Source organism: Lissotriton vulgaris, chromosome 3_1 (genome assembly GCF_964263255.1).
Source record: "Lissotriton vulgaris chromosome 3_1, aLisVul1.2, whole genome shotgun sequence".
Classification (NCBI taxonomy): Eukaryota; Metazoa; Chordata; class Amphibia; order Caudata; family Salamandridae; genus Lissotriton; species Lissotriton vulgaris.
Genome location: NC_141689.1, coordinates 1,104,394,522 through 1,104,420,516, shown reverse-complemented (window position 1 = coordinate 1,104,420,516; position 25,995 = coordinate 1,104,394,522). Strand labels below are relative to the sequence as shown.

At 46.7% G+C, this 25,995-nt stretch overlaps 1 protein-coding gene across 2 annotated transcripts in view; it reads left to right on the top strand.

Moving 5' to 3' along the window:
- LOC147727492 (alcohol dehydrogenase 1A-like) overlaps nucleotides 1-25,995 on the top strand; it is a 382,065-nt gene that overhangs the window by 217,751 nt on the left and 138,319 nt on the right. For both annotated transcript variants that reach the window (XM_086961569.1, XM_086961570.1), the window contains one exon: nucleotides 10,226-10,489. In XM_086961569.1, coding sequence (XP_086817695.1) covers nucleotides 10,226-10,489 — 264 coding nt within the window. The remainder of the gene's footprint in view (nucleotides 1-10,225; nucleotides 10,490-25,995) is intronic.

The window sequence follows — 25,995 nt, the reverse complement described above, 5'->3', positions numbered from 1 at the left end:
TGGCAGCTGGCCAGTTCATGGCGCTTAAGTGCACTTCATCATGTAGTCCTATGATCCAGCTGGGGATACTACACTGCAGTGCCAGACCCGGGATGATTAGATTTTATGCCCCACCAAAGCCAGTGGGTCACTCTGCCCCACCTTGTTACAACATTAAATTGAATTGTTAGTTTCAAAAGAAGTTTATTGGAATTTAATCCAAAAGGAAGAAACCCACGAAGTACACCGGACACTCCGGTGAAGCTGTTGTCCAGTTGAGTCTCCAGTAAGAAATCACCAATGGACAACAGCAGCACCATGGAGATAGAACGGAACACTTAGAAGACAAGTAGTTAAAGGGATACAACATCTCCCTTTCTAATGCAAAATAAAAGATAAAATGCAATAAAGGAATAGAACAACAAAAATGCAATAATACAAATAATACAAATAAAAAATCATTAAACTAATGCATCAGCACAAATAATAATTTTTAAACTTTGCAGGTATAACTACGTTTCTCTTTCGAACAGCAGATGAAGAACATGAAATAAAAGAATTGTCACAAACAATACCATCGTCAACACTTCCTCATTGGAACAGTTAGAGTTGGCATCTAGTCTAGAAGAAATAGTATTATCAGAAATACAACTTTGTTGTTCAATGATGCGATTCTGATTAGAAACATCAATACAAAAATCGCAAGATGAACAATCCAAAACATTCTCTTTGTCAATCATTTTCTTTTCAATAATATCCTTTTGATAAGGTTCAATTTTAACCACAGCACTTTTGTTCCACCACCCACGGTTGTTCAATAAAACAGCTGAGCGTGCTACTCGAGCAATTTGTTGTCGTCCAGTATACTTAGATTCACCTTTATTGATTTTGTTTGGTTATTTTACAGTGGCCCAATCGCCAACAAAAAATTATTTCTGCTCCTTAGAAGAAGACTTATTGAGTGACTTATATCTGTATTAAAAATTCTCTCTTAACACATTCATCCACTCATCTGTTAGTCTCTAACCCACGGTCCATAGACCGTAAACTAATTTTGCTATCAAAACTGGGATCCAAAATAGTCTTAGCATCTCTACCTCTCAATAAAAAGAAAGGTGAAAAAACTGTAATAGTATATGTGGATTCTTATGATAACTCCAGACTTTCTCTCCTAAATATTTACGCACATTTAATCCAGATGCCAAAGCTGTCTGAATCCCTTCTTTAAAGAAACGGTTAGATCTTTCAACTAAACTATTTGCTACTGGGAAATAAAAACGTGTTTTCTCATGTTGAATACAATACTTGTTTGAAAAATCTACCATTGTCTTTGAGGTGAAATGTGTACCATTTTCAGACACTAAAGTTTCTGGAAAACCTTCAATGCATTTTTTTTCTCCATGAATTCTAACACCGGTTCAGTAATAGGAAAAGAAACAAAATCATATGTAACCCTTTTCGAGTAGTCAGTCAGTGAGTACAATTAGATATTTGATTTCATTGCACTCCACATTGTAAGGTCCTGAAAAATCTATAGCTAATTTTTTCCAAGTCTCATATGGTAAATTATTTACACAAGTTGGCACTTTGTTAGTTTTCCAATGCTTATAAGATAATAGGCTTTCTGGACATGTGTTAATATGTTGCTCAAATAAAGCATCCATACCTGGCCACCAATAAAATGTACACAATCATTTCTTTGTACCCGGCATGCCTGGATGACCAACATGTGCAGCTCTGACAAACGATTCAATTAATTTATATGGTGGTACAAACAAACCTTGTCTAGTGATTAAGTTGTTCTCAACACTTAACTCAGAAGAAACTTGCTGAAAAGGTACTAAACATTTTTCTACATTTATAACTAGTAGCCAACCATTGACAATTTATTTAATAACCTTGTTGAGAACTTCAACCTTTTCATAATGTTGAGCCCAATCCTTCGAAGTAATTGCTCGTAAAGTGCACTCTGACGCATCAATGGCTGTAACAACACACTCATCATCAGAATGCTCAGTATGATCCAAACTTTCTATCAAAGGTAAACGAGACAAACAGTCTGCTCTAAAGTTTGCCCCACCAGAGATATGTGTAATCTCAAAATTGTATTCTGGTTATTTTGAGATGAGCCTAACTAGTCTTGATGATGCCGTTCCTGTACCATTTCCACTCATCAAATAAATTAAAGGTTTGTGATCCGTCAACAAATCAAAAGAATTTCCTCACATTTTTCAACAGCTCATGTACATGCAAGGGCTTCCCTCTCAATGGTGCTGTAATTTGATTCAGCTTTACTTAATGTTTGTGAGATAAAGGCAATGGTACATTCGTTACCTCTTTGTGATTGAGTAAGAACAGCTCCCAAACCAACGGAACTTGCATCCACAGTGACAGTAAGTTTTAACCCGCAACAAAATGGCTTTAATGCAGGCACATTTTTAATCATGTCCTTAACATTAATGAAAGTGTCTTTGTGACACTGCTTCCATACAAATGTTTCTTTCTTACGAGTTAAACATCTTAGGGGCTCAACACATAAAGAATACCATGCACAAAATGTGCATAATATTCACTGAGCCCCAAAAACAACCTCAGTGAATCCTTATCGACGGGTGCTGGTGCATTTACAATAGCATCAATCACATTTTTCTTTGGCTTAATTCCTAGACAGGCAATGGAATTACCTAGATACTCCAATTCTTTCACAAGAAAACAACTATTTTCTTTATATACTGTCATGCCTTTGCTGGTCCATAAGTCCATTTGCGGACAGTGGAAAGCCAAGTGATTGGTCTTTTTCAGCTTCACACAGCCCCATAGATAGGATGTTTCACCAATAATATATTACTGATCAGTGTTTCTGTGTGACAATTTGTCCCAAAAAAGCCAGATTCTGTAGAATGTTTCCACTGGCTCACGTAGCCTCAGGCAAATGCAGCCATCTTGAAACCAGGAACTTTGGCGCCCCCTGTGCCCCTTCATTTTGAGCTAATGCCCGTATTTTCTTAGACCAGATTTAGGGGCCGATTAGGATGGAGGATTTTCCGCCTCCTCCGGGCCGGCGGAAGCCACCTCCGGCCCGGAGGAGGCGGAAAATCCATTGCGGGCTCACCAAAGACCCACCGCCACATTACGATGGCTGGTGGGTCTTGGTTTCTGTCCGCTGCTTTTCCGCCGCGGTCGGATTACAACCGCGGCGGAAAAGCTCTCATTTGGCTGGCAGTGTCTATCAGACACCGCCGGCCAAATTAGGAAGCATTTGAAAACATGCTTTTCCGCGGCGGTTTTTCCGCCGTGGAAAAGCATGTGTACTTTTGATTTTGGGGGCCCGTTGCGGGCCCCCAGGGTGTTGGTGGGTGGGGGGTGCACATGGGGGGTATCTATGGTACCCCCCAGCATTTACATGCACAATGCGGCAGGCACCGCGCGGTGCCTGCCGCTTTGTGCATGTAAATGTTACACATGCACTTTTAACAATGCGGCGGGTGCTGCTTCAAGCAGCACCCGCCGCAATGTTAAATATCCAGGATGTGACCGCCAGGGTGGCGGTCACATCCTAATCGCACATGAGGGAACGCCGCAGCCCATGCGGACGTTCCCTCATACTCTGGGGTCGCGGACGGACTCAAGTCCGTCCGCGATCCTAATCGACCCCTAAGTCCCATAAATACAGGTTTTTACATTGTCATATAGTATTAAATATAGGGGATTGAGGACGCCCCCAACACTGTGAGAAATAATTATTTTCTTGTCGCTAAGCATGCTCTGGTTTTGAACAGCTCCAAAGATTACTACTTTACAAAGAAGTTGAGATGCATCGTTCACAGTGCACACCTTGATAATTCGTTCAGTCAGCTTACCCCCTAAATTATTTACAAATCTTAGCACTCCCCTCCAGGCCTGGGTTGAGAATAAACCTCTTAAAGTTGTGATCTATCCAGTTCCACTTGGTTTTGAAGTCCACACCCAAATAGCTAACTAATGAGCCCATTTTCATGGACTGGCCTTTTCCTTAGACTGGTTCACCTTCATATTCCTAGACATACAAAAGAGGAATTAGATTATGCCACATAAATATGTAAGTCAAACACAACCATATAATCTGTACAGAAGTCCGTTTCAGATGTATGACATCTGTAAAATGAAAACAGCATAATTGATGTACAAAACAATCTTTGTTTCTTTGTTTGCTGCATCTCTAATGCAATCTTGGTTAAGATGCCATCAAAATCATCAGAATGAAGGTTAAGTAGAAAGGAAGTTAGTATGTCTCTCTGTTTCTTGTGGATGACTCAAAAGCATCCTTTGTTTGAACTTGTATAAAAGTTAAGACACAGCAGTTCTCATTTTCATCTGAATCTCAGCTCTACTGTTACATGTAAAGTTTGAGACACCTTCGAATGGTAGATTCCTAGATCTCTCTGTACTGGTCCAAAAACAAAAATAAATTTGAGGTCAGAAATTGTGTACATAAACCATCATTGAAGTTAAGATGGACATTGGACACCTAGGGTCACCCTACATCTCCTCCCTTTTGAAAATGTAGGACATATTGGCCATCAAGAACAGCTATCAATACCATCATCAAAAGGGAGATCCCGTATCCCATAATTAACTACTTGTGTTTGAAGAGATCTATAGGGACCCCCTCTGGACCAGCGGAATTCAGGGTGACCTGGAATCTCAAAGCTCTTTTATCTTTTTCTAAATTAAATTGAAATGGATACTCTTTCTGCTTTTAACATTACAATCAATGCGCCGGCAAGGATGAGTTGCCCGAGTCTATTATGGCAGTCTTCAAGAAGGTGGACTGTGATAACACACATTATTACAGACCAATATCGTTGCTGGTTTCAGTGGTCAAGGTGGTGGGCTGTGTGCTTTTATATACATTGACCAGTTGGGCAGAGGATCATGATATTTTATCAAATGGCCAAAACGGGTTCTGCCCTGGCCGGGGTACCGTGGCCCAGTGCCTTAACCTTACTATGATCCTTAGCAAGTATACGTTTGCACTCCCCAGTACCATCTATTTAGCTTTCATGGACTTATCTTCCGCATTTGATCACGTGAATAGGACCAAGCTGTGGCAGTCCATGAAAGACATAGGGGTAGATAGTAACATTGTTCACTTTCTAGAAGACCTCTATCGCGCAATGAAGGCCAATGTCAGATTTTCGCAAGACCAACGCATGTCTTGTGATTTTGACATCAAAAGAGGCGTCAGTCAAGGGTGTATCCTGGCCCCTTTTCTCTTTAGTTTATATATCAACGACCTAGATAAAGCCCTTTTGTCTACAGGGGTGGACTATCCACACGTAGGCCAACGCGGCCTCCCTGTACTACTTTATGCAGACGACGCAGTCCTTATATCTAGGACTGCAAGGGGGTTATAAACTCTACCTGATGCTTTTTCCGCTTTTATGGCGGATCGGGACTTATCGATCAATGACTCTAAATCTATGTCATGCAAGTGGAGACATGCCTCAAAAAATTGTTTCAATTCAGAGTTGGTTTGGCCAAGGTATCACGTAAAGATGTCTTCTTATATTTGGGGGTTGTCTTGGATGCGCGTAGTAAATGGGGCCCAAAGTAAGAAGGGGGATCTGATGGAGGTGAATGCGTCCATTTTTAATTTTGCATCCAAGCTAGGAAAGAGACCCATTGCAGCCCTGCTGAATATTTATCAAGAGAAGAGTGTAGCAATAGCTTCTTATCGGAGTGAAATATGGGAGCATGTTTCCACGGATGACCTTCTGGTAGTCAAGATTAGTTTTTTGAAACGCTTATTGGGTGTTCCCGTGGCACATCTAACATGGTGGTACACAAAGAACTGGGGGTGCCTTTTCTAAATGATATTTTATCTCTCCGTCCCTTAACGTTTTGGTTAAAAACCTGGTTGAACAAGGAATTAACCCTGAGTCACATGATTTTTAAAAGAGTGTATAACCCTCGATCACGCGCTCGATATCTCATGGTTCAGATACATAAAGGACAGCTTTGAAAGGTTAGGCAGAGGCGAACTATACACTAACCCTGATCTAATAACTAAACAGGATGTGGGAATAACAGGGGAGTCCTTTGGCAATGTCATAATACTTGAAATATTAACATGTGTTATGGTTTAAGTTCTGTCTTTAAATCCAATCAAAGGTCTGGGATGGTGCAACCCGGCGGGCATGGTTTTTAACTGACGTCTATGATTATTGGTATACAAATCTTGTATTTTAACTCACTGATTCTGTATGGAACGTTGCGGAATGTGTTTTACTTGTGATGGAAAAAATTTAATTTTAATGTAATTTTATGTGATGATAACTTTTATGGTTTTAAATCATTGAAAACGAATAAAGTTGAAATTGAACATAGCTAGTAGAGGCAGTATGAATACCTTTAAAAAGAAAACAGGCTGGAACCTTCGATCCAGCAATTTGAATTTGATATGCCCCAACCTCCAACTTTTAAAGAAAATAAAAGGCTGAAAAACAAGCAGCAGTCACCAAGCCCACCTCTGAAACTCACTTGATCTCTGTATGAGATCAGTAGGCATTGTAACATCATTCCCAAAATCTTTGAAAAGCAACCTCTTAAGATACATATAACTCACGATCAGGTTCCTTGGGAATCATCCTGCTACCCCCCTCATTATCTCTCTGAAGCAACTAATGTGCCTTCTTCTGTTCATGAGTGTTGTGAAGTGGTCTTGGAGACCTGTGTAACAGGCTACAAATTATAAATAAAAATCACGCATAAGTATCACTTATTGATGTTTCCCTTATTAATGTTCAAACCATCATGCATAACTGTAGCAAATGGGTTACTCTAAATTAATCTCTCTGGATTTTTTGCTTTTTGACTACCCAGTTTTTGGACTTTTACTAAGAGTGAGTCTTGCTACTGGAGTCTCACTCATTAGACATTCGTTGGAATTGGTATGAGGGTGTTCACTGCCAACCTTTTAAGATAAGGCCGCTAAGGCACAGTAAAAGGCTGTGGTCTGGAAACATGTGAACAAGTGAGCACATATGATCAAACGTCTCCACACACAATGTAACCATTAACTGTGCCAGGCCCATTTCCTGGGAAAGGAACTGATGGGGAGGAAATTTGCATCAGCTAATTAACTGTTCACACGGCACCTGGAATGGGCAAGAAATAATGTAGGAAGACCAGGCGTCTGGATTGAAACACAAAATGATCTCCCTCTTTCAAATTTTGAAGGAAAGGAGCAGGCACCTGTGTTAGTTGTGGGTGGAGCTGAGGCGCGCAAGCAGTCTTTCAACAGACTACCTAAAGTCACCATCTTAAAATGTCCCAAAGCTCTGCACAGAAGAGCTGGGTTGAGTCAGGAGTAGAGTGATTATGTGGCACCCAAGACTACCCAGTGGTGCCTGGTTTCTAGAACTTTCCACCCCCTCTTGAACATCCCCTACACACAGGAGTGGCGCTTGAGAAGACACATTTGACCTGGTGAGCAACAACAGCAAAATAATTCCCAGCTGGAAGGAGAAGTCACCTAATGCCATTGCAGGGATATGCTGAAGGACTTTAACTGTTGCTGGCCCCCAAGGACTAGTATAAGTCTCTCTAGGGCTTGTGTCACTGTCACCTTATTGGCTCCTGAGGAACAGTCAATGGAATGGACCTGCTGAAAGACCCTTATTGGTTCCCCTGGGACATCTGTGGGCGGGCCCTTGACTCCACTGATTCACAGTTGCCCTTCAGGTAGCCAGGAAACTGTGAGATCTATGAAGTGCTGCGAGGAGGCACCCCCCTCCAAACCAAGCGAGAGCAACAGGAGCTCAGGGAAAGGATAGGTCTAGCAAGGGAACTTAAAACCGAGTTCACCTAAGAAAAGCAGATTTAAATGCCAGGAGGCCTGATGAAAATGCTGCTGGGATCTAGGGCTGATCAACCAGAGCAAAATAACATCAAGTTCAGTAAGATCAGCCCTATGAGGCTGTAGAAAACAGAGTTCAAAGGCTGGTAACCCCTTGCTGGACCAAACAGGAAAACAAGTGCATAGCACTTTGCGGTCCGTTCTAAAATTCCCTAGGGAAGGCCAAGCCCCCGGGAGTCAATACAGCATCAATTACTAACGTTTGATGGGAAGGGATGTGCATGGGTCCCCCTCCCCCAACTTCTTCTGACCTTAGGGACCCCAGTCCTCTGGAACATTCACAAGCGCTGGCAGCATTGCCTACCCTTCGTGACTATTTCTGGGGGAACAGGAGAGGCACATTGCCTCCTTCTCGTGGCCAGTGCAGGTAAGAGTGGGCAAAGTTGCTACTGCATCAGGATAGAAGCCAAAACGCAGGCAGTTTGCTCCCACCCGAAGCAGGAGCAGAAAGGAGAAGTGCTGCTTGCTCCGGTGCCAACTCAGTGAAGGTGCGCCGGGATCCAGCAGAGTCTGTGGAGACCTTGGGGCTCACTCTCAAACCCCCAACGAATTGGCAGCTCCTGGGAACGGAGCATTGAGCCCCAATTTTGAAAACAAAGTAAAATGGATAAACTCCCTCTCATATATTATTCATGCTGCCAAGCTATGGAGCACCCCTTCTACCCCTGTGTGAGCTCTGAACTTATCATATTTGAGTTATGTAGTGCTTTAAGAAGGGCAAGGGCATCATCAACTTTTCGTTAAGTGTTTTGTGGGCTGCCAGGAGTGGAGCAGCCCCCACCTGTGACCCATGATTGGCTCCAGTAAAACAGGTCTACGTCTCCCAGCAGGTCACATAGATGCCCCCGGGAGAAGGTTGTTGCATTTGCAAACACTCCTGTAGCTGGTGCTTTTGCTTACACTGTGGAGTGTGGGGACTCCTGTTGATCCTAAAGTTGCACTACCAGCAAGGTTAAAGGTAGAAATAAGACTCGGGATGCATATTATTCAAACACAACTTTATTGACAGTGTTGGTGGTTAACAATGCAAAATTGTAGATTACCATCATTAGTATTAAATGTTGGTATTGTCCCCATTTATTTCTGTGGTGTTGCACTGGTAAATTATAACATGTTTTTGCTTTTACTCATGTGGTGACACGGTAACAAAACCAGTAGGTTTGCCTTATTGATAAGGACACCTCTATATATTGCATCTGGTATGGGTGGGGGATTGTGATTGTGGATTTAGGGCTTGCTGAGGGGTGTAAACTGTTCTGAGGCTGTCACCACAGCTACTTCAATCTACCTGATTGTATATATTTGTGAATAATGTGTAGTATTTAGTAATGTCTCTGTAATAAAAACACGTTTCCTTTTTATAAGAAAAAGCACTGACTGGGCTATGATTTAGTGAGTGTTGTTGTTGTGTACCAGTGAGCTGGAGGCACTCCCCTGAGTAGACCTTGGACTGCTCTGCTTCGCTACCTTTAGAGAATGAAGTGGTACAATGGAGTATACTTTGTTCCCAGTAAAGAGAAAGTTGTGAATGTAATACTTGTGAAGGAATCAAATCCTTCACAAGTAAATCTATTTTGTTTTACAGCAATCATGCTTATTTTTGGGAGAGTCATAGAACAGGCAGACAGGCGCCTGCTCGCCAAGACTGCATATATGCCTATCACATGCAAAACATCAAATCTACTGTCTGCAGGTGTAATTTACATGGGAAAACTATTGTTAACTTTTTTCTTGATTTTTATTTCCTTCACCTAAGGATTTAACTTACAAAATCTTCCCTCTATGTTCATCTCAAATACATTGCTGGTGAACGGCTTTTTAGGATTAAATCCTTGAGCAGAAGATTTTAAATATATGTAGTGGGATAAAGTCTCACTGTTCCTCAAGTTTATGTAAATGTGCTTAAGGCAAGATTAAATTGGCACTGCAGCGCTTTTTCATTGCAAAGCAATATCTGTCCCTCCACTGACACAAATTTAGTTATTCCATGCTCTTTCCCACCCTAGCATGTTACAGTGCAGGTGTACATGTACTGTTAGGAGGGAAAATGCATCACAATTGGTAATGGAAACACAACAGATTTTCCAAGCATTTGCAAGAAGCACCTTGGGGGGGTGCCTGAACCCCAAATATGCCACCATATATCCATGCTTGCGAAATTGATGAACAAAAAAGATTAGACTTCGCCCCGTAAAGCTTTGCTTCAAGGAATATCTTTCCATTTACTAGTGTAACCATAGAGTCTTTTTTTTTAAACTGCAGCCAAATGTTTTAACATTTTATAAACAAGACCGTAAACCACTGAGAATAGTTTCTCAGTTTTCTTTTTTCTTCCTGTTGTTCTAGGTGGATCCTGGCTCATGCTGTGCTGTGTTTGGGCTTGGTGGAATTGGTCTTTCTACTGTCTTGGGCTGCAAAGCTGCTGGAGCTACCAGAATAATCGGAATTGACATTAACGAGGGCAAGTTTAAAAAGGCAAGAGACTTTGGAGCCACTGAGTGCATCAACCCTCAATGCTACACTAAGCCCATCCAGGAAGTGCTGATTGAAATGACCGGCGGAGAAGGAGTGGATTATTCATTTGAATGTGTTGGAAATATTGACACAATGGTATGTGTTCTACAGCCGTACAGAATATTGTTTGAAACTAAGATCTTCAATTTTTTTTACATATTAATTACCTGTTAGCATAAAGAATCATAGATGGGCATCTATGAATAACTAGAATGTTTCTCACTGAGGGTTTCTGAGTGATTCAAATAGACAACGAGAGCGAACCTTGAGTTGCATATGATGTCACTCAGAACCCAAGGTGAAAAATATCCCTCTAGTCTATTTTACCCATATAAAGTGTCATTGTGTGTATGCACTACCCCTTCACCACCCTTCATAAAAAAGATATACTCCTGCTTCCAACCTATACGCAGTCTCAGAGGAGTAATGGGGGAGTCGTGTATAATATTCAATTAAAAATATATATATACAAACACCAGTGCACATCCTTTTTAGTCACTCTTATCCAAGGGGCATCCGGCCACGTCAATCCAATATCTCAAATGTTCTTTCCATCCACAGATATAAACGCACAATGTTCATTGATATTCAGTGTTCTTTTATTAATTCCTTTCTTGTCACAGCCGACGAGCGTTTCGCCCTCCGCTGGCTTTTTCAAGGCAAATACTTTAAGGTGAACAGCATGTATTCTAAGAATTGATAATTAACATTGTTCCTTCAAGCCTTTTGCTTTCACACGTCAAGGTGCTGTAAGTATAATTTCTTAATCTAGGATCCATCCATATGTTGAATTTCAGAGTTTATACGCGCTACTTGGAGCCTTGATAAGTTCCACCGCCATTGCGCGTCTGTTGGCGTCGGAAAAGGTAGCCTCCTTCCGCGTTTCCCTTCCGAAGTTGATCCTAAACTTGAGAACAAGTGTGCAAGCTTAAGAGTGCTGATGTACAAATAAATATCCCATTAAAGCCTATATTATCAGTTTAGTTTTAACCACAATTATCTCAAAACTACTGAACAGGTTTACACCAACATTCACAAAATAATCTCCTAAATGGGCCACATTTTTCCAGATTGATGAAACAGGTCAAAAGTTATCACAAAAACAAAACAAAGCTTCCAGTCATCCACAACAGAGGAACTGCAGCTTCTCTGTAAACTATAGAGCTCGCTCTTGTTGTCTCTTTCGCTTTCTTTCTTTCCTTTTTTCTTTTTTTGTTTGTTTCTCTGACTTTCTCTCTCTCTTTGACTTTCTCTTTCTATCCATGACTTTCTCTCTCTCTCTCTTTAACTTTCTCCCTCTGGTTTGGCAACTACTTCCTTACAAGGTACTTTTAGTTCCCAGAGAGCACAACAATCAGAGAGAGACCCCCAGAGAAAGTAGTCAGGTTCTAGGAATTTAAATTTCTGACCAGATGGGGGGAGGGGGTGGGGGGGGGGGGGGGGCATGGGGACGGTTCTTCTCCTACCTCGCAGCCAAGACCCGAAACGATCTCCCTCTCCACCTCCGGGGAAGCCCGACACTGCACCAATTCAGGAAAGACCTCAAGACCTGCTTCTCGAATGACCCAACGGATTTGTGAACACCCACCCTCCAGCGTCTTCAGACCCTAATGGGTGAGTAGTGCGCTCTGCAAAACCCTGATTGATTGAAGATGAGAAATGGCAGATTGCACAAATAGCAAACTAAGAGGAAGGATGAAAGATCATAAAGGAGGTGTCAAGGCTAGCAGGCAGGCTCAGCGTACAGGTAAACTAGAAGACAGTCATTCACTGGAGATGCAGAGAAAAAACAGGAAAGAGCGACCCCGTTTAACCGAGTCGCTAGAAGGGGCATTCACTCTTATTACTTGTGCAGAACTTCCAAGGTGGCTGGATGCTGCCCAAGAATTATCTTTATGTCAAGGCAGGAAAATCCAGGACGGCACGGAACAGTGCAGACAATGACGTCATTTTCCACACATGACTCCACAGAACCATTAAGTCACTGGTCAAAGGTAATACTTAACACACAATGTTGACCCTACTAATCACACTGTAATGGAGGAGATTAGGACAGAAACAGTTGTCTCTCAGGTAAGTCAGGAGGCAACAAGTGACTCTAACTGTTGGCCAAAGGGCCCTTCACGAATATCCTTGGGGCCCATGGGAACATACCACTATGAGACAAATGGCCTTATTTTGAGCAAGACATCCGGTAAAGCGGTGGGTGCCCCAACGGCTGTAGTTAGAGCGGCCTTGACATTAATGCACACTTAATAGACTGGGTGGGACATCGGCCAGTTTTTCTCAGATGTCCCACATAAATCTCACTCTTCTTTTACGCCGCCGACATTTCTTCTTTGTCATTTTATACACACTTCCGGCCGCCACCTCTACTCAGTCAATTCATACCCTTTAAGTATCCTACCTGCACAATGTAGCAGAGTGAAGCTCTGAATTTCTGTCATTTCACAGACAAACGAAAAACAACCTCTGTGTTGGAAGATTCCTTCCATTCTTTTCGTTGCCGAACTGCTCTACATCCCCGTACTCGAAGGTCTTCTTGTTGCATTTGCTGCGCACATTACAAATAAAACCAAAAACATATTTATTTCAAATGTGTCCATATCGTCACATGGCACTCAGGCCACTGAATAATAACGAATTAATAAAATAACGTCCCAAATATAAGCTTCAAGGCTCACAGAAAGTAAAGAACACGAGAATTCTAGGATTCCTTTCGCTTATTCGGTGCCATGGGAGGTTCTTTTAGCTTCTGAGGTTTGAACATTGGTTTAAACTTGCTTGAAACACTATTTACCTGCAGCTCCGCCACCCTAGCTGAGTCTGTCTTTAGTAATCACTAGCGCGCGCATCACCCCTGCAGCTGTGATTAGCTTTTATGTGTAAGCTCCTTTCAAAAGGCAAGATCCTGCTCGCACAAGTAGCTGTGTGATTCTCTTACCTGAACTCGTTTAGGGTCATCTAAGGATCTATGACCATTCGAGTGATTAGAGTACATTTTGTAAAACCCTTACAGGCAAATGTTACTTGTTTCCCTTTTTGTACTACATTCACTCCCTTGAGTATGGGCCAGTGGAACATTCTCACCACAATCTAACCCATTCGTAAACATGCTGTCTTGTATTTTTAAATGATTTAACATGCAGTACTTTGGATTTTGGGGCGGATTTTACTGGTGCATTTCTCTCTAGCAGAACTACTACAAAATTACTCGTAATTGTGCATAATTACGTGAAAAGCAGAATTCAACATTTCTTTTCTTAGTACAAATGCCCTCTTGCGTACAAAATGAACCAGAGAATGGATTTTGCAGTAAGAAAATAGCAGTAAATGCTACAGGACACGAACAGCAGTAGCCAGCAGCCGTTCGCTCTCTCTTAGATCTGTGCTCCTGTGGTAGTATTTTCCCCCCAAAATTACTCTTAGTTACTCAAGCTGACATAATTTTGCTTCACAAGAGTAATAAGTAATTACTGAAGTTGCTCCGAGTACTCTGGCCTAATACAAATTTCACCCAGGCCTACTCTGCCTGTGCCCTATTTTTGTGAATCTTCTGCTGTAGACTGTTGGTGTGTTTCTAAAAGGGCTTTCCATCCCGCTAGTAGTTTACGGTCTCTTTGGAAGTAAACATTAGATTGTATATGTTTCGTGTTTACAAATTAGCCATTTGATGTAAACTATGTCTCCTGCTCGTTCCCTCTGGCAGGACCCGCAAGAACTGAGGAGAGTGCAGAAAAGAACCAAGCTCCCCAATCAGCAGAGATGATGGCCACCAAAAATACCACCTTCATGGTGAGGAATTTGATATCCACAGACCCCAGGGGCTCAAAAGGACTCCCCTGAAGGGCCTGCAACACCAGTGGAAGATCCCACGATGGCGCAAGGCAAATAGCCCTAGGACGGTGCAAAAAGCAACTCAGAGGTAGCGGGGCCACCAAAAGATCCAACCCATCCAAAAGAGGTCTGCGGAAAGCCCCCAAGGCCATCCACTGAGCCCTCAGAGTAGTAGGGGCCAGGTCCAAGGCAAAGTCGTTGGTAAGGAAATCGAGCACCCTCAATTTCCTGGACAGGATCTCCTGTCCAGGAGCCAAAGGGAGCGAACCCTGCAATCCCCTGATAATTGAGATATCCCATCACCACCAGGTTGTCTGTTTGGACTAGAACATGATGCCCCGAAGGGCTGGGGAAAACTCCAGACAAGCCACATGGACGGCCTTCATCTCCTGGAAGTCTGACGAGCGACCTGCCTGCCGACAATCCCACCGACCCTGCGCAGACCGGGACTCCAATGACGCCCCCCAGCCCAGGAGGCTGACATCAATCGTAACCACCCGGGAAGGGGACTCCAAAAACGGAAGACCTTCAGAGAGATTGAACTCCACCAACACAGATCGGACCGAATCTGCAGAGACACAACCACCGGCCCCTGCACCCTCAACCACTGATGGACAGGGGCATAATCCAAGGCCAGGAGACAACCAAGGTCCCTCCACAAAGTTGCCCTGCGTTCTGCAGGCAAGAACACCATCCCCTTGACCATATCCAGATGACCCTCGATGAACACTAAGTCCTGGGTAGGCTCCGGATTGGAATTCTTGTGGTTGATCAGGAATCCATGATGGTCCAGGACCTCGCAGACTCTCTGGACGTGAAGAGCCCCCTTAGAAAATGAAGAGGCATAGATCAGCCAGTCATCAAGGTATGGGGATACCCAAATCCCTTCCCTGTGGATCATCCTGACCAAGGGGGCCAATACCTTCGTGAATACCCTTGGGGCAGAAGATAAACCAAAGGTGAGTACCTGGAACTGGAAGTGCCTGCCCCCACGCAAAACCGGAGGAAATGCTGAGATTAAGGGTGGATGGGCACCATGGGGGAGGCATCCAAGAGATCGATGGAAGCCACCACTTCTCCCTGAACCAGTATTGGAAGGATTTCCTGCAATGAGAGCATCTTGAATTCAGAACAAGGGATAAAGGAATTCACCCTCTTTAAATCCAACACTCAACGGAAGTCCCCAGAAACCTTTCTCAGCAGAAACATAATGGAGTAAAGTTTAAGACCCCTCTGACAAGCTGGAACTGGTCAAATAGCCCCTTTGTCAAGAAGATCTTAAATGCCTGCCAATAGTGTCTCCCTCTATTGCATGGCTGAAATCAGGGGAGTGAAGATGAAAGCGTCCGGAGCGAGGCAGTTGAAAACAATCGAGTAGCCTTCTTGCACAATCTCAGAGCCCACTGATCTGACACTGAGCCTTCCCAGGCCTTGGCGAAAGTCAACAGTCGCCCCACTACCAGAGCCTTGACAGCCAGGATTCGAGGATAGTCAGGATTTGGATGCAGGGGTAGATTCAGCCTGCTGAGACTGGCATTTGTTGCAGAATGGTGTGCCACGGCTGCGACCCTGTCCTCGAAAAGGGCATACCCCCCTAGGAGTAGAAAGAGGAGCATAAGCCCTCTTGGGACCAAAGAAACGGCCTTGAGAAGGACATACCAGTGCCAATAGCTTCCTGTCCTCAGCGGATTGTTTCACCATATGCTCTAGGGGAGAACCAAACAGTTTGGCTCCCAAAAAAAGGGATCTTTGTAGAAGGGCCTTGTGGGCAGCGTTCGCCTTTCAATGACACAGCCACACCTGATGACGAGCCTGAATAGGCGCACCTCCAGCTGCGGCTCCCAAGGTATCGAAGGAGATATCTGATAACAGCTGTGTCCGTTGTTCCCTGACTACTAAAGTAGGCAGGACATCAGCCCCCTGCTCCAACAGAGACTGAACAGTAAAAGACAAATAGGTCGAAGCCCTGATGGAGACGTTGGTGACTGCATAGGAATGCTTAACTGCCGCCTCGCCACTCTTATCGACAGGATCCGAGACAGTGGCATCCTCCGAAATGATGGACTTATGAGATGCCAGTCCTGCCATCAGGGAATCAACCTTCATGGAAGATGGAAAATCCTTGGCGAAATCCTGAATGACCTAGCACTTAGGGCCCGATGTAGGTAAACTCCAATTTACCACTTCTTAAATACCGAATCATACCGATTCGGTATTTAAGAAGTGGTAAATTGGAGGGGGGGGAGATGTGGATATTTCAGAATCGGTAAATACCGAATCTGTAAGATTCGGTATTTACCGATTCTGTAAATACCAATTCGGTAATGCACATTGATTCCTATGGGCCTTGAAGCTCATAGGAATCAATGTGCATTACCGAATTGGTATTTACCGATTCGGTAATTACCGATTTCTGCAAGGGTGCAGGGGGTGTCACCTTGACACCCTCTAGCACCCCCAATACTAGCTTGTGTGCCATGTGGCACACAGACATGCCCTAAGGACATGTCTGTCTGTCACATGGCATAGGTGTGCATGCACACATGTGCATGCACACCTGGATTCGGTATTTTAACACCCAATTGGATTGGGTGTTAAAATACCGAATCTGAAGGGCCTGTGGGACTGAAAGTAGTCCCACCTACATCCCGATTTTTTAAAATCGGTAAACTTACCGATTCGGTATTTTTCCGATTCGGTAATTTTACCGAATCAGTAAAATACCGAATCGGAGAAAAAAAGGTCCCCTACATCTCAAAAGGCCAAATACCGGTCGGAAACGGCCGAATTCGGCCGTTTCCGACCGGTATTGGCCACCTACATCGGGCCCTTAGAGAGGTAACGTGGGAAAGCCTGCTTATCCACTTCCTGCCACTCATTGTGGATCACCCTATTGACTGAATGATGTAAGGGTAAAGACTCTGGCTCCCTCCTCTGATACTGCATGAAGAAGTCCTCCAGCTCCTGTACTAGAGGTACAGAAAAGTCAATGTTGTCCTGGATGTGCTGTAGGATTTCTTTCAACCTTGAAGGCTGCCGCCACTGCAGCCTGAATCATGGACTGGATAGCCTGAAGAGACAGTGAATCAGCTGTCGCGCAAGAAATCACTGTCCACACCTCTTTAGGAGCAAGAAAGGCCACTTTATTTTAAGACAGGTGCATCATAAACTTCGTGAACACATTCATTATTTATTTATTTACCATAATTCAACTCTACAGTGAGCCTACGAAACCTAAATCCCAAAACCCCGAACTAACTCTTGCCTACTACCCCTAGTACTACCCAACGAGCTACCCCTCAGGATGGCCAACCCGCTCCAGGCTGCCCACCCCACTAGCAAAAACTCGCCTCCTAAAAGAACAAAGACACCTGTCCTAACAGTGGCAAACCTACAAAACAAAGCAGCACCTAGAGCACCGCAAAAATAAAAACCCAAAAATAAAATAAAAAAGAGGGAGGGTGGGTGGGGCAAAAACAAAACCTCCCTTCTAGCTTCCCGCTACGCAGTTCCCAACCGCCAGCCTGCCTCCCTTATATCTACTCCCCTAATCAATCCCCACCTGTTGCCCTGACTCTCGCGCGAACATACCCAGGAAGAGACCGGCTCGCGCCTAGCTCTCCCTGGGTCCCCCCTCGCGCAAGAAATCACTGTCCACACCTCTTTAGGAGCAAGAAAGGCCACTTTATTTTAAGACAGGTGCATCATAAACTTCGTGAACACATTCATTATTTATTTATTTACCATAATTCAACTCTACAGTGAGCCTACGAAACCTAAATCCCAAAACCCCGAACTAACTCTTGCCTACTACCCCTAGTACTACCCAACGAGCTACCCCTCAGGATGGCCAACCCGCTCCAGGCTGCCCACCCCACTAGCAAAAACCCGCCACCCAGGAAAACCTTTAGCGTTTTCCTGCCCCACCTAAAAATGGAAAGGAAGGAGCACACCACAACTGCACCTGAAGAACTTTGCTAATCAAATCCCTGAGCTCCAGAAGGTAAAAGGAAATGCCCAATGAAGACAGATGTACACCATCCTCACAGAATAAATGCTGTTCAGAGACTTTTAAATGGTAATGATCCAAACTGTAGATACCCAAATGGTGACAAAAAAGTCGCATTGTTCTATTAACTTTTCGTCGAGCCTTTTCCAGGGCGGAATGGTTCCTCGCCCCACGCCATTGCAAACGAGGCACAAACTCAGTCCATATCAGCATGGTGCTCACCCATGTGGTCTTGATGATTTCCAGGTCTTGCTTCATTAATTTCAACAAAGTCAAACCAGAGAGTGAAACTAAGTCATTTTCGCCCAAATGCAGCACCAGGAGATCCGGAGGGCCCCCCAAACACTGTGAAACCAAAGCAGCCAAGGCGGGAAAAAGCCCACCCCAGCGCATGCCCCCCGTTCCATGCCAGGAGACTTCATGCGTCATGCTGTTTAAACCAAGTGATCTCCCACAAAGCTGACTGGCAGCGGCTAAAGCTGCCCGTTTAACAAAAGAGTGCCCCAGTATCCACACCCTCCTTTTGGATCCGGCGACTGAGGGCCAAGGACCTAGGAGAAAAAGAAATGTTAGACAAGCAAAAATGTACTATTTTCTCACATATTTTTCACAGCACTTGGAACGCCAACGTCCAATGCGACAAATTTTTGACCAGTCCCACCCCAACCTAGCGGCCTCCGTCGCCGCACCAATTCTGAATGAATGGGTACCAAATTGAACAGGATCCCTCCCCAGGCGCAACAAAACCTTGCGTAATACAGCCAACAATTGAGATGCAACTATAGGACTGCCATCAGCATGACAAAAAATGGGCCCCTGGAAAAAATGTTGGGAGGACACAAAAACTTCCCATTCTCCCACCGGGCAACATGCAGAGACACCACTCCTGCCAAGGAACACCCACTTACCCCTCCCCATCTGGTCGGTTTTGGACGCCCGCAGCCACAGCCGCACTCTGTCACTTTCCAACACCACCTCACTGCTGGTCATACCCACCCTACCCCGCAACCCCAACAACTCTGATGCCCGAAATGCCCCAAAGAACAACCAGACAAAACACAAACGAAATTTGGCACACTCAAAAGCATCATGGCAACACACCTCCAATTCTGGCAACAGCAACTGGAGCAAATCAAAAGTCACCGGCTGCCGGAGCTGCTGACCACCAGCCCGAAGCCTAGTCAAACCTTTCAACACTTTACGAACCAACACCCCCCCAACAGGATCCCTCCCCCACCAAAGCTGCCCATAAAAAGAAACCCCAGCCAACTTGCCAGAAATGGTTGTGGGCGATAGGCCCTTGTCCGCCAAATGTAAAACAAACTGTAAGATGCATTGTTCATCTGATAACCCGGCCCTGATTGGCCCCGTCAAATCCTTACCAAACTGCAGAAACTCATGCCAGGCCTTCACATAACCCCGCCTTGTGGAGTCAGCCACTGAATTTTCGACCAATTGGTGTACCCTCAATCCCCCAGGTCCCATACGTACTGTGGGATCGCCGTTGGTTCCAGGTCCGCCCCAGGAGCCAATTTGCGGAATTCGGACCACTGAAAGCGAGACAAAGAGTCAGCGATGCAATTAGAAGTACCAGGAACATGCCGTGCTTTAAAGACAATATTTAATTGCAGACACCGCAGCATGAATGCGCGCAGGAGCCGCAAAACACGCAAGTCACGAGCCTTTTGGTGATTGACAAGATGTACAACTGCCATATTGTCCACATGGAACAAAACGGAGCGATTCTGAAACTCCTCCCCCCAGAGATACAAAGCAACCAGCAGCGGGAAGAGCTCCAGAAACGCTATGCTGCGACCCTGTTCCTTCCAGTGCACCGGCCAGCCGGCCGCGCACCATCGACCTTCCCAAAATACACCGAATCCGTGAGCTCCCGACGCATCCGTGAACAACTGGACTTGCCACACCATGTCCTCATCCGCAAAAAACAAGGACACGCCATTGAACTCCTGCAGGAAACGAAGCCAGACAGTCAAATCGGCACGCACAGCGGTGGTAATGCGCACCCGATGATGGGGAAGGCTTGCGCCGGACATTGAAAGACCCAGACGTCTACAGAACGTCCAGCCCGCCCGAACAACCCGACAAGCAAAATTGAGGTACCCCAAAAGCTTCTGGACGGTCCTCAAAACAACTTCCCGCTCCCCCAACACCAGATGTATGAAGGCAGACATTTCCCGCACTTTAGCCACAGGCAATCTCGCCACCATAGACAAGGTATCAATTTCAATCCCTAAGAAAGTCAGGGATGTACAGGGACCTTCTGTCTTATCCGGCGCCAAAGGAACGCCCAATTCCTCCGCCATAGCCTGAAAGATGGTCAAAGCCGACTGACACTGCCCAGAGTGACCCTCACCAATGAAAAGAAAATCATCAAGGTAATGACAGACCAGGACGTGACCACTGACAAAAGTGAAGCGCCACTGCAGAAATGTACTGAATGTCTCAAAAAGGGAGCATGACACTGAACAGCCCATGGGCAACACCCTATCAACGTAGAAACTACCATCAAAATGCATTCCCAGAAGACTGAAATCCCAAGGATGGATGGGCAATAGCCGGAAAGCCGACTGAATGTCGCTCTTCGCCAGCAAAGCCCCAACACCAGCCGTGCGCACGAGCCGTAAGGCATCGTCCACTGAAGCATAATTGACAGTTGAGTCAGCTGGATCAATAAAATCGTTAATGGATGCACCCTCGGGCCATGACAGGTGATGGATAAGGCGAAACTCCCCCTCCGCCTTCTTGGGTACCACACCCAGAGGCGAGACGATCAAGTCAGGAAGAGGACAATTCAAGAAAGGACCAGCAATCCGACCCGCTGCAAGCTCGGCATCTAGCTTTTTCCGTACAACATGGGGACTCTCTTTCGCAGACTTCAAATTGTCAGACCACCTACCCACCCTGGGTCCCTGATACCCAATCCGAAACCCAATTCTGAAACCCCAAGACAAAATCTTAGCAGCCTCAAAATCAGGATAATCCACCAACCAGAGATCCAGAACATCTTGCTTAATAGGAGTAGGAGCCCTTGTAAACAGCGTGCTGAGGCTGTCCCCTGCCCCCCGAACCCCGTCCTTGATCACCAAAGCGCTGGCCGGGAAAACACTGGGTGAGCGCATGCTTTCCCCCACACTGCGAACACTCATGCTTATACCTGCAAGCTGGTCGGTTACAGGAACCCCTGTTAAAATGCCAGCATGTGCCAGAGGAGGATGATTGACCTCTGCCCCAAACCCCCGCCCCAGACTGAGCGGGGCGAGCTGGAAAGGGCCGATAATACACTGGCTGCCCGCTAGCCGTGTGGGTCGTAGCAGGCGGGTGAGCCGATGCCATCCACTGTAGCCACAATTCGGAATCAACCTCACCCCACGAACGCTCAGGAAAAGCACTCATGCGCGCCCTGAATTCGTCATCATATGACAACCAGGCAAAGCCTCCAAAATAACTGTGAGCTTTGCGAATGACATCGGCATATTTAAACATGTCTATCGCCTTGCCCGGCTGACGTTGGCAATAAACGCTGGCATAGATAAGAAAGGCCGAAGTCCAATTCTCTATCGACTTCGGAACACGAGGCCTCCGAGCCAATTCTAATTCCTCCTCCTTCGACCCTTCATAGCTTGGACATCTCTATGGAGAAGCCGAAAAACATCCACAAATGCACCAGACCATATGAGATTCTTTGTTTTTTCGGACAAATGGGACCCCAAAGGCATCCCCACCCCAGAATAAGGCAGTTTCTTAGGTAGGATACTATCCTCCGTAACAGGTGTGGCAGCCGCCCCCCCAGTCCCCGCTGTAGAAACATCCCTTGAACATTGCACACTAGAAACAATCGAAATCACCGGCCGCTCAAGCCTCGGTGCCAGAGCGACTCGCTCAACAACAACCCCATCACCCGTACCAATAGATCTTGTACTCTTAACAGGGAGACTCTCCCTGGGTTGCCACACAGACCACCACCCATCCTTACCGCTTGGCAACTGTTCCGACTGTGGTTGAACAGCCACACGATCCCCTTGCGAAGGTCCATACCTCACTGCCCCTCGTACTGCTGCATGGTCCGCACGAGACGCCTGCAAAACACGAGAAACAGTGGGTTGCCCCAAACCACCCCCCTGGGCCCGTGCTGCCAAAAGCCCAACATCTTTGTCTCTCAATTCCCCTTCTTCCAAATCATCATCATGAAAATTCCCACAGAAAGCTTCGTCAGAAAATGCAACTTGCGCACTGCCACTGGGCATAGCCCCATCACCAATACCCCCATCATAAAACTGCCAGTCAATGTTCTGAAAGCTGTGTGTACTGAAAGCTGTAGAAGAGATATCCGCTCCAGATAACTCCCCTGTAAGCCCACCACTGGAAACAGCCGTGTGGACAGTTCCCGGGCCCGTAGAAACAGCCAACAGCCGCCCAGCCGGAGGCGCAGATTGAAAACTGCGGCCGCTCAAGCCAGACAAGGAAGAGTTCGCAAAACCATCCTCCCTTAGAGCAGAATCGCAAGCACCCCCCGATGAACGACCCACCGACGCCAGACCATTGACACCACCCGACCCAGTCGCAGGGCCGGCCTGATGGCCACCTGGCCCACCCCTAGGGACCGGGAACAGAGCTTGCCCAGAAACCGGGGGCGCCCCCCTGTGTACCAAACCCATCCCACCAGGGGCCAAGGGCGTGCGGGGGGCAGGGTGGGGGCCAGGCGCACCGAGGGCCGCAGGCTTGGTGGCCGGGGGGGGCAGCATGCGAGGTACAGCACCCGCTGGGTCCAAGACAGCCGCATGCGTAGGAGCCTCAGTGGGGGAATATGCAGGCAGCGCGGCAGTATGTGGCCCAACATCTGCACCGCCCAGTGGTGGGGGGCCAAAAGTGAGAGGGGGGGCAGGACCAGGCACCGGCGTGGCGGGGGAGAGCAAGAAACATTGCCCATTCAACCAGAGGTACGGGGAAACCCCCTCCGGCAAGGAGGACACTGAAGCTAGTGAGTCTACATTCTCTGCAGCAGGGGGAGGGGGCTGCGTATGCCCGTGCAAATCCAGGCTCCGCCCCCGCTTTGGTTTGGGACCCGCCTGTGGCTTCACAGACTTCCCCGGGGCATAGCCGCCGGAGCGCGGAGCCTGCCGGCCCGCAGAACGCCCCCGCCTCCCCCCGGGCGCCCCACGTGGACCAGCACTGAAGAACGGTAAAGCACATACCTGCTGGAGGGCGCCCGGGTCACCCGGCGGGGGCTCCACAGCTGCAGGGGGCAGAACAGGCATAGGCCCGTCCGCCGGCATGGCCGCCTCGCCGTCTTCCTCCTCCGCCGGGCCTGGGGACAAACACGCCGTCACCGCCCTGGACACACCCTCCGAAGCCTTGCGGGGGGTGCGGGCCATTCCGACCCACGCCTCCGCCGGGACACCCGGCCGCAGCAGGTCCTCTCGCCCGGTCTCGCAGAGTATCTGCACAGCCCTCCGAACCTCCGCTGCTTCCTCCATGGGGCCAGGGAAAAGGTAAACAAACGTGCGCCGCAAAAACAAAACCTCCCTTCTAGCTTCCCGCTACGCAGTTCCCAACCGCCAGCCTCCCTCCCTTATATCTACTCCCCTAATCAATCCCCACCTGTTGCCCTGACTCTCGCGCGAACATACCCAGGAAGAGACCGGCTCGCGCCTAGCTCTCCCTGGGTCCCCCCTTGGCTGAGAGCTGGTCCCGCCTCCACCGGAGTATCATCACCAGGCTCCCTAGCTAGGACACCAACAAGGTACTAATACCCACTCAAGTGCTCACTGGCAGCCTGAAAAAGGACTCCCCTACGACATCCATTTAAATACTTCACTATGTCCTGAAGAAAATTAGAGAAGCAAAAACCAGCCAGCAGCACACGTTGCCAGGAAACCGAACCAAGCAGGAAGCTGGACGTGCGAGGCGCTGCCCCCCTGGAGACAGGATAGGCGGGAAGACCGGAGGTCGCCCTTTGGCAGTGTCGAGAAAAGAGACGCCTAATTGAGCATCTCGCTTCCCCTGCAGAGAGAGCTGCAGTTGCTCGTGTCACTCGATACTGCACTCCATTGCCGGTGCCAGTCGGCGAGGGAGGCAGGAGCCATGTCCCCTGCAGGAATCCTCACTGTCTGAAGAAGAGACTGGTAACAGGCATCCTCCTCACCCCACCGGGCATACAAGCCACATGCTTGCGTCTCAGAAGAAACACGAGCCAAATCAAGATAAGCCTACAATGCAGGGCTTTAAACCACTGAGCCCAAGAGCCGGCCATCCGCAAGAAAACGCTTGCGCAGGAGTGCAAAACTCTAGCCCCATATCCGAGCCCGCTAGTGCAGGGCCTAAAGCCATGAGGTGTGGAGGGAGGGGGGAAACCCCAGGAAATGGGCCCACTCGGGCAGAGCTTCCTCCCCAGTGACCTCGGTCCTGCTAGAGCAGGAACTTGCACTTACCTGAAATGCACACTTAGATTGTCAGCGCAGAACAAAAAAAACAGGAAGTGGACAGTCCCTGCATGACGGCCCCTTAGTCTGACGGCTCCTTCCTTCCTTGCCAGGTGGTGCTCCTTTCACTTCCTCTTGTCATCCCAACGCGGAAATAACGGAAGCTATTTGACCCTCAAGATGCAATAAATAGAAGTTTTTCACTTACCAGCTGTCGAGTGATCCTTTGCTGCAGAGCCATTGAAAACAACAATAAACACGACAGCTTGGTCGTGAAAGGAGCACCACCTGGCAAGGAAGGAAGGAGCCTTCGGAGTAAGGGGCCGTCATGCAGGAACTGTCACTGACAAGAAACGGTGGCAGCAGATGCTCAAACTAATGAGAGTGTACTCAGCAACCGGTGCACCCTGGAGTGCCTAAATATCGCGGTGGACTGGCACATTACCACTGCGAACTTGGATAATTGTTATGTCTTTGCGGAACCCACTGTGGGATAAACGAATGGCAGTAAGAACTATAAATCCCATAATTCACTGTGAGGGATCACGTGCTACTAAGAGCCCAAGAGACCTCACTACTAAAGACAGCGGAAACTGCCTTACAATGCCGCATTGCCATAATTTCCCAGAAGAAAGTGCAGACAGCACTGAAACGCGTCGGGATGACAAGAGAAAATAACGGAAGCTATTTGACCCTCAAGATGCAATAAATAGAAGTTTTTAACTTACCTGCTGTCGAGTGATCCTTTGCTGCAGACCCATTGAAAACAAAAATAAGCACGACAGCTTTGTCGTGAAAGGAGCACCACCTGGCAAGGAAGGAAGGAGCCGTCAGAGTAAGGGGCCGCCATGCAGGGACTGTCCCTGACAAGAAACGGCGGCAGCAGATGCTCAAACTAATGAGTGTGTACTCAGCAACCGGGGCACCCTGGAGTGCCTAAATATCACGGTGGAGTGGCACATTACCACTGCAAACTTGGATAATTTTTATGTCTTTGCGGAACCCACTGTGGGATAAACGAATGGCAGTAAGAACTATAAATCCCATAATTGACTGTGAGGGATCACGTGCTACTAAGCACCTAAGAGACTGCACTACTAAAGACAGCAGAAACTGCCTTATAATGCCGCATCGCCATAATTCCCCAGAAGATAGTGCAGACAGCACTGAAACCCGTCGGGATGACAAGAGGAAATAACGGAAGCTATTTGACCCTCAGGATGCAATAAATAGTAGTTTTTAACTTACCTGCTGTCGAGTGATCCTTTGCTGCAGAGCCATTGAAAACATATATATCATGTGATCAAGCCTCTGGC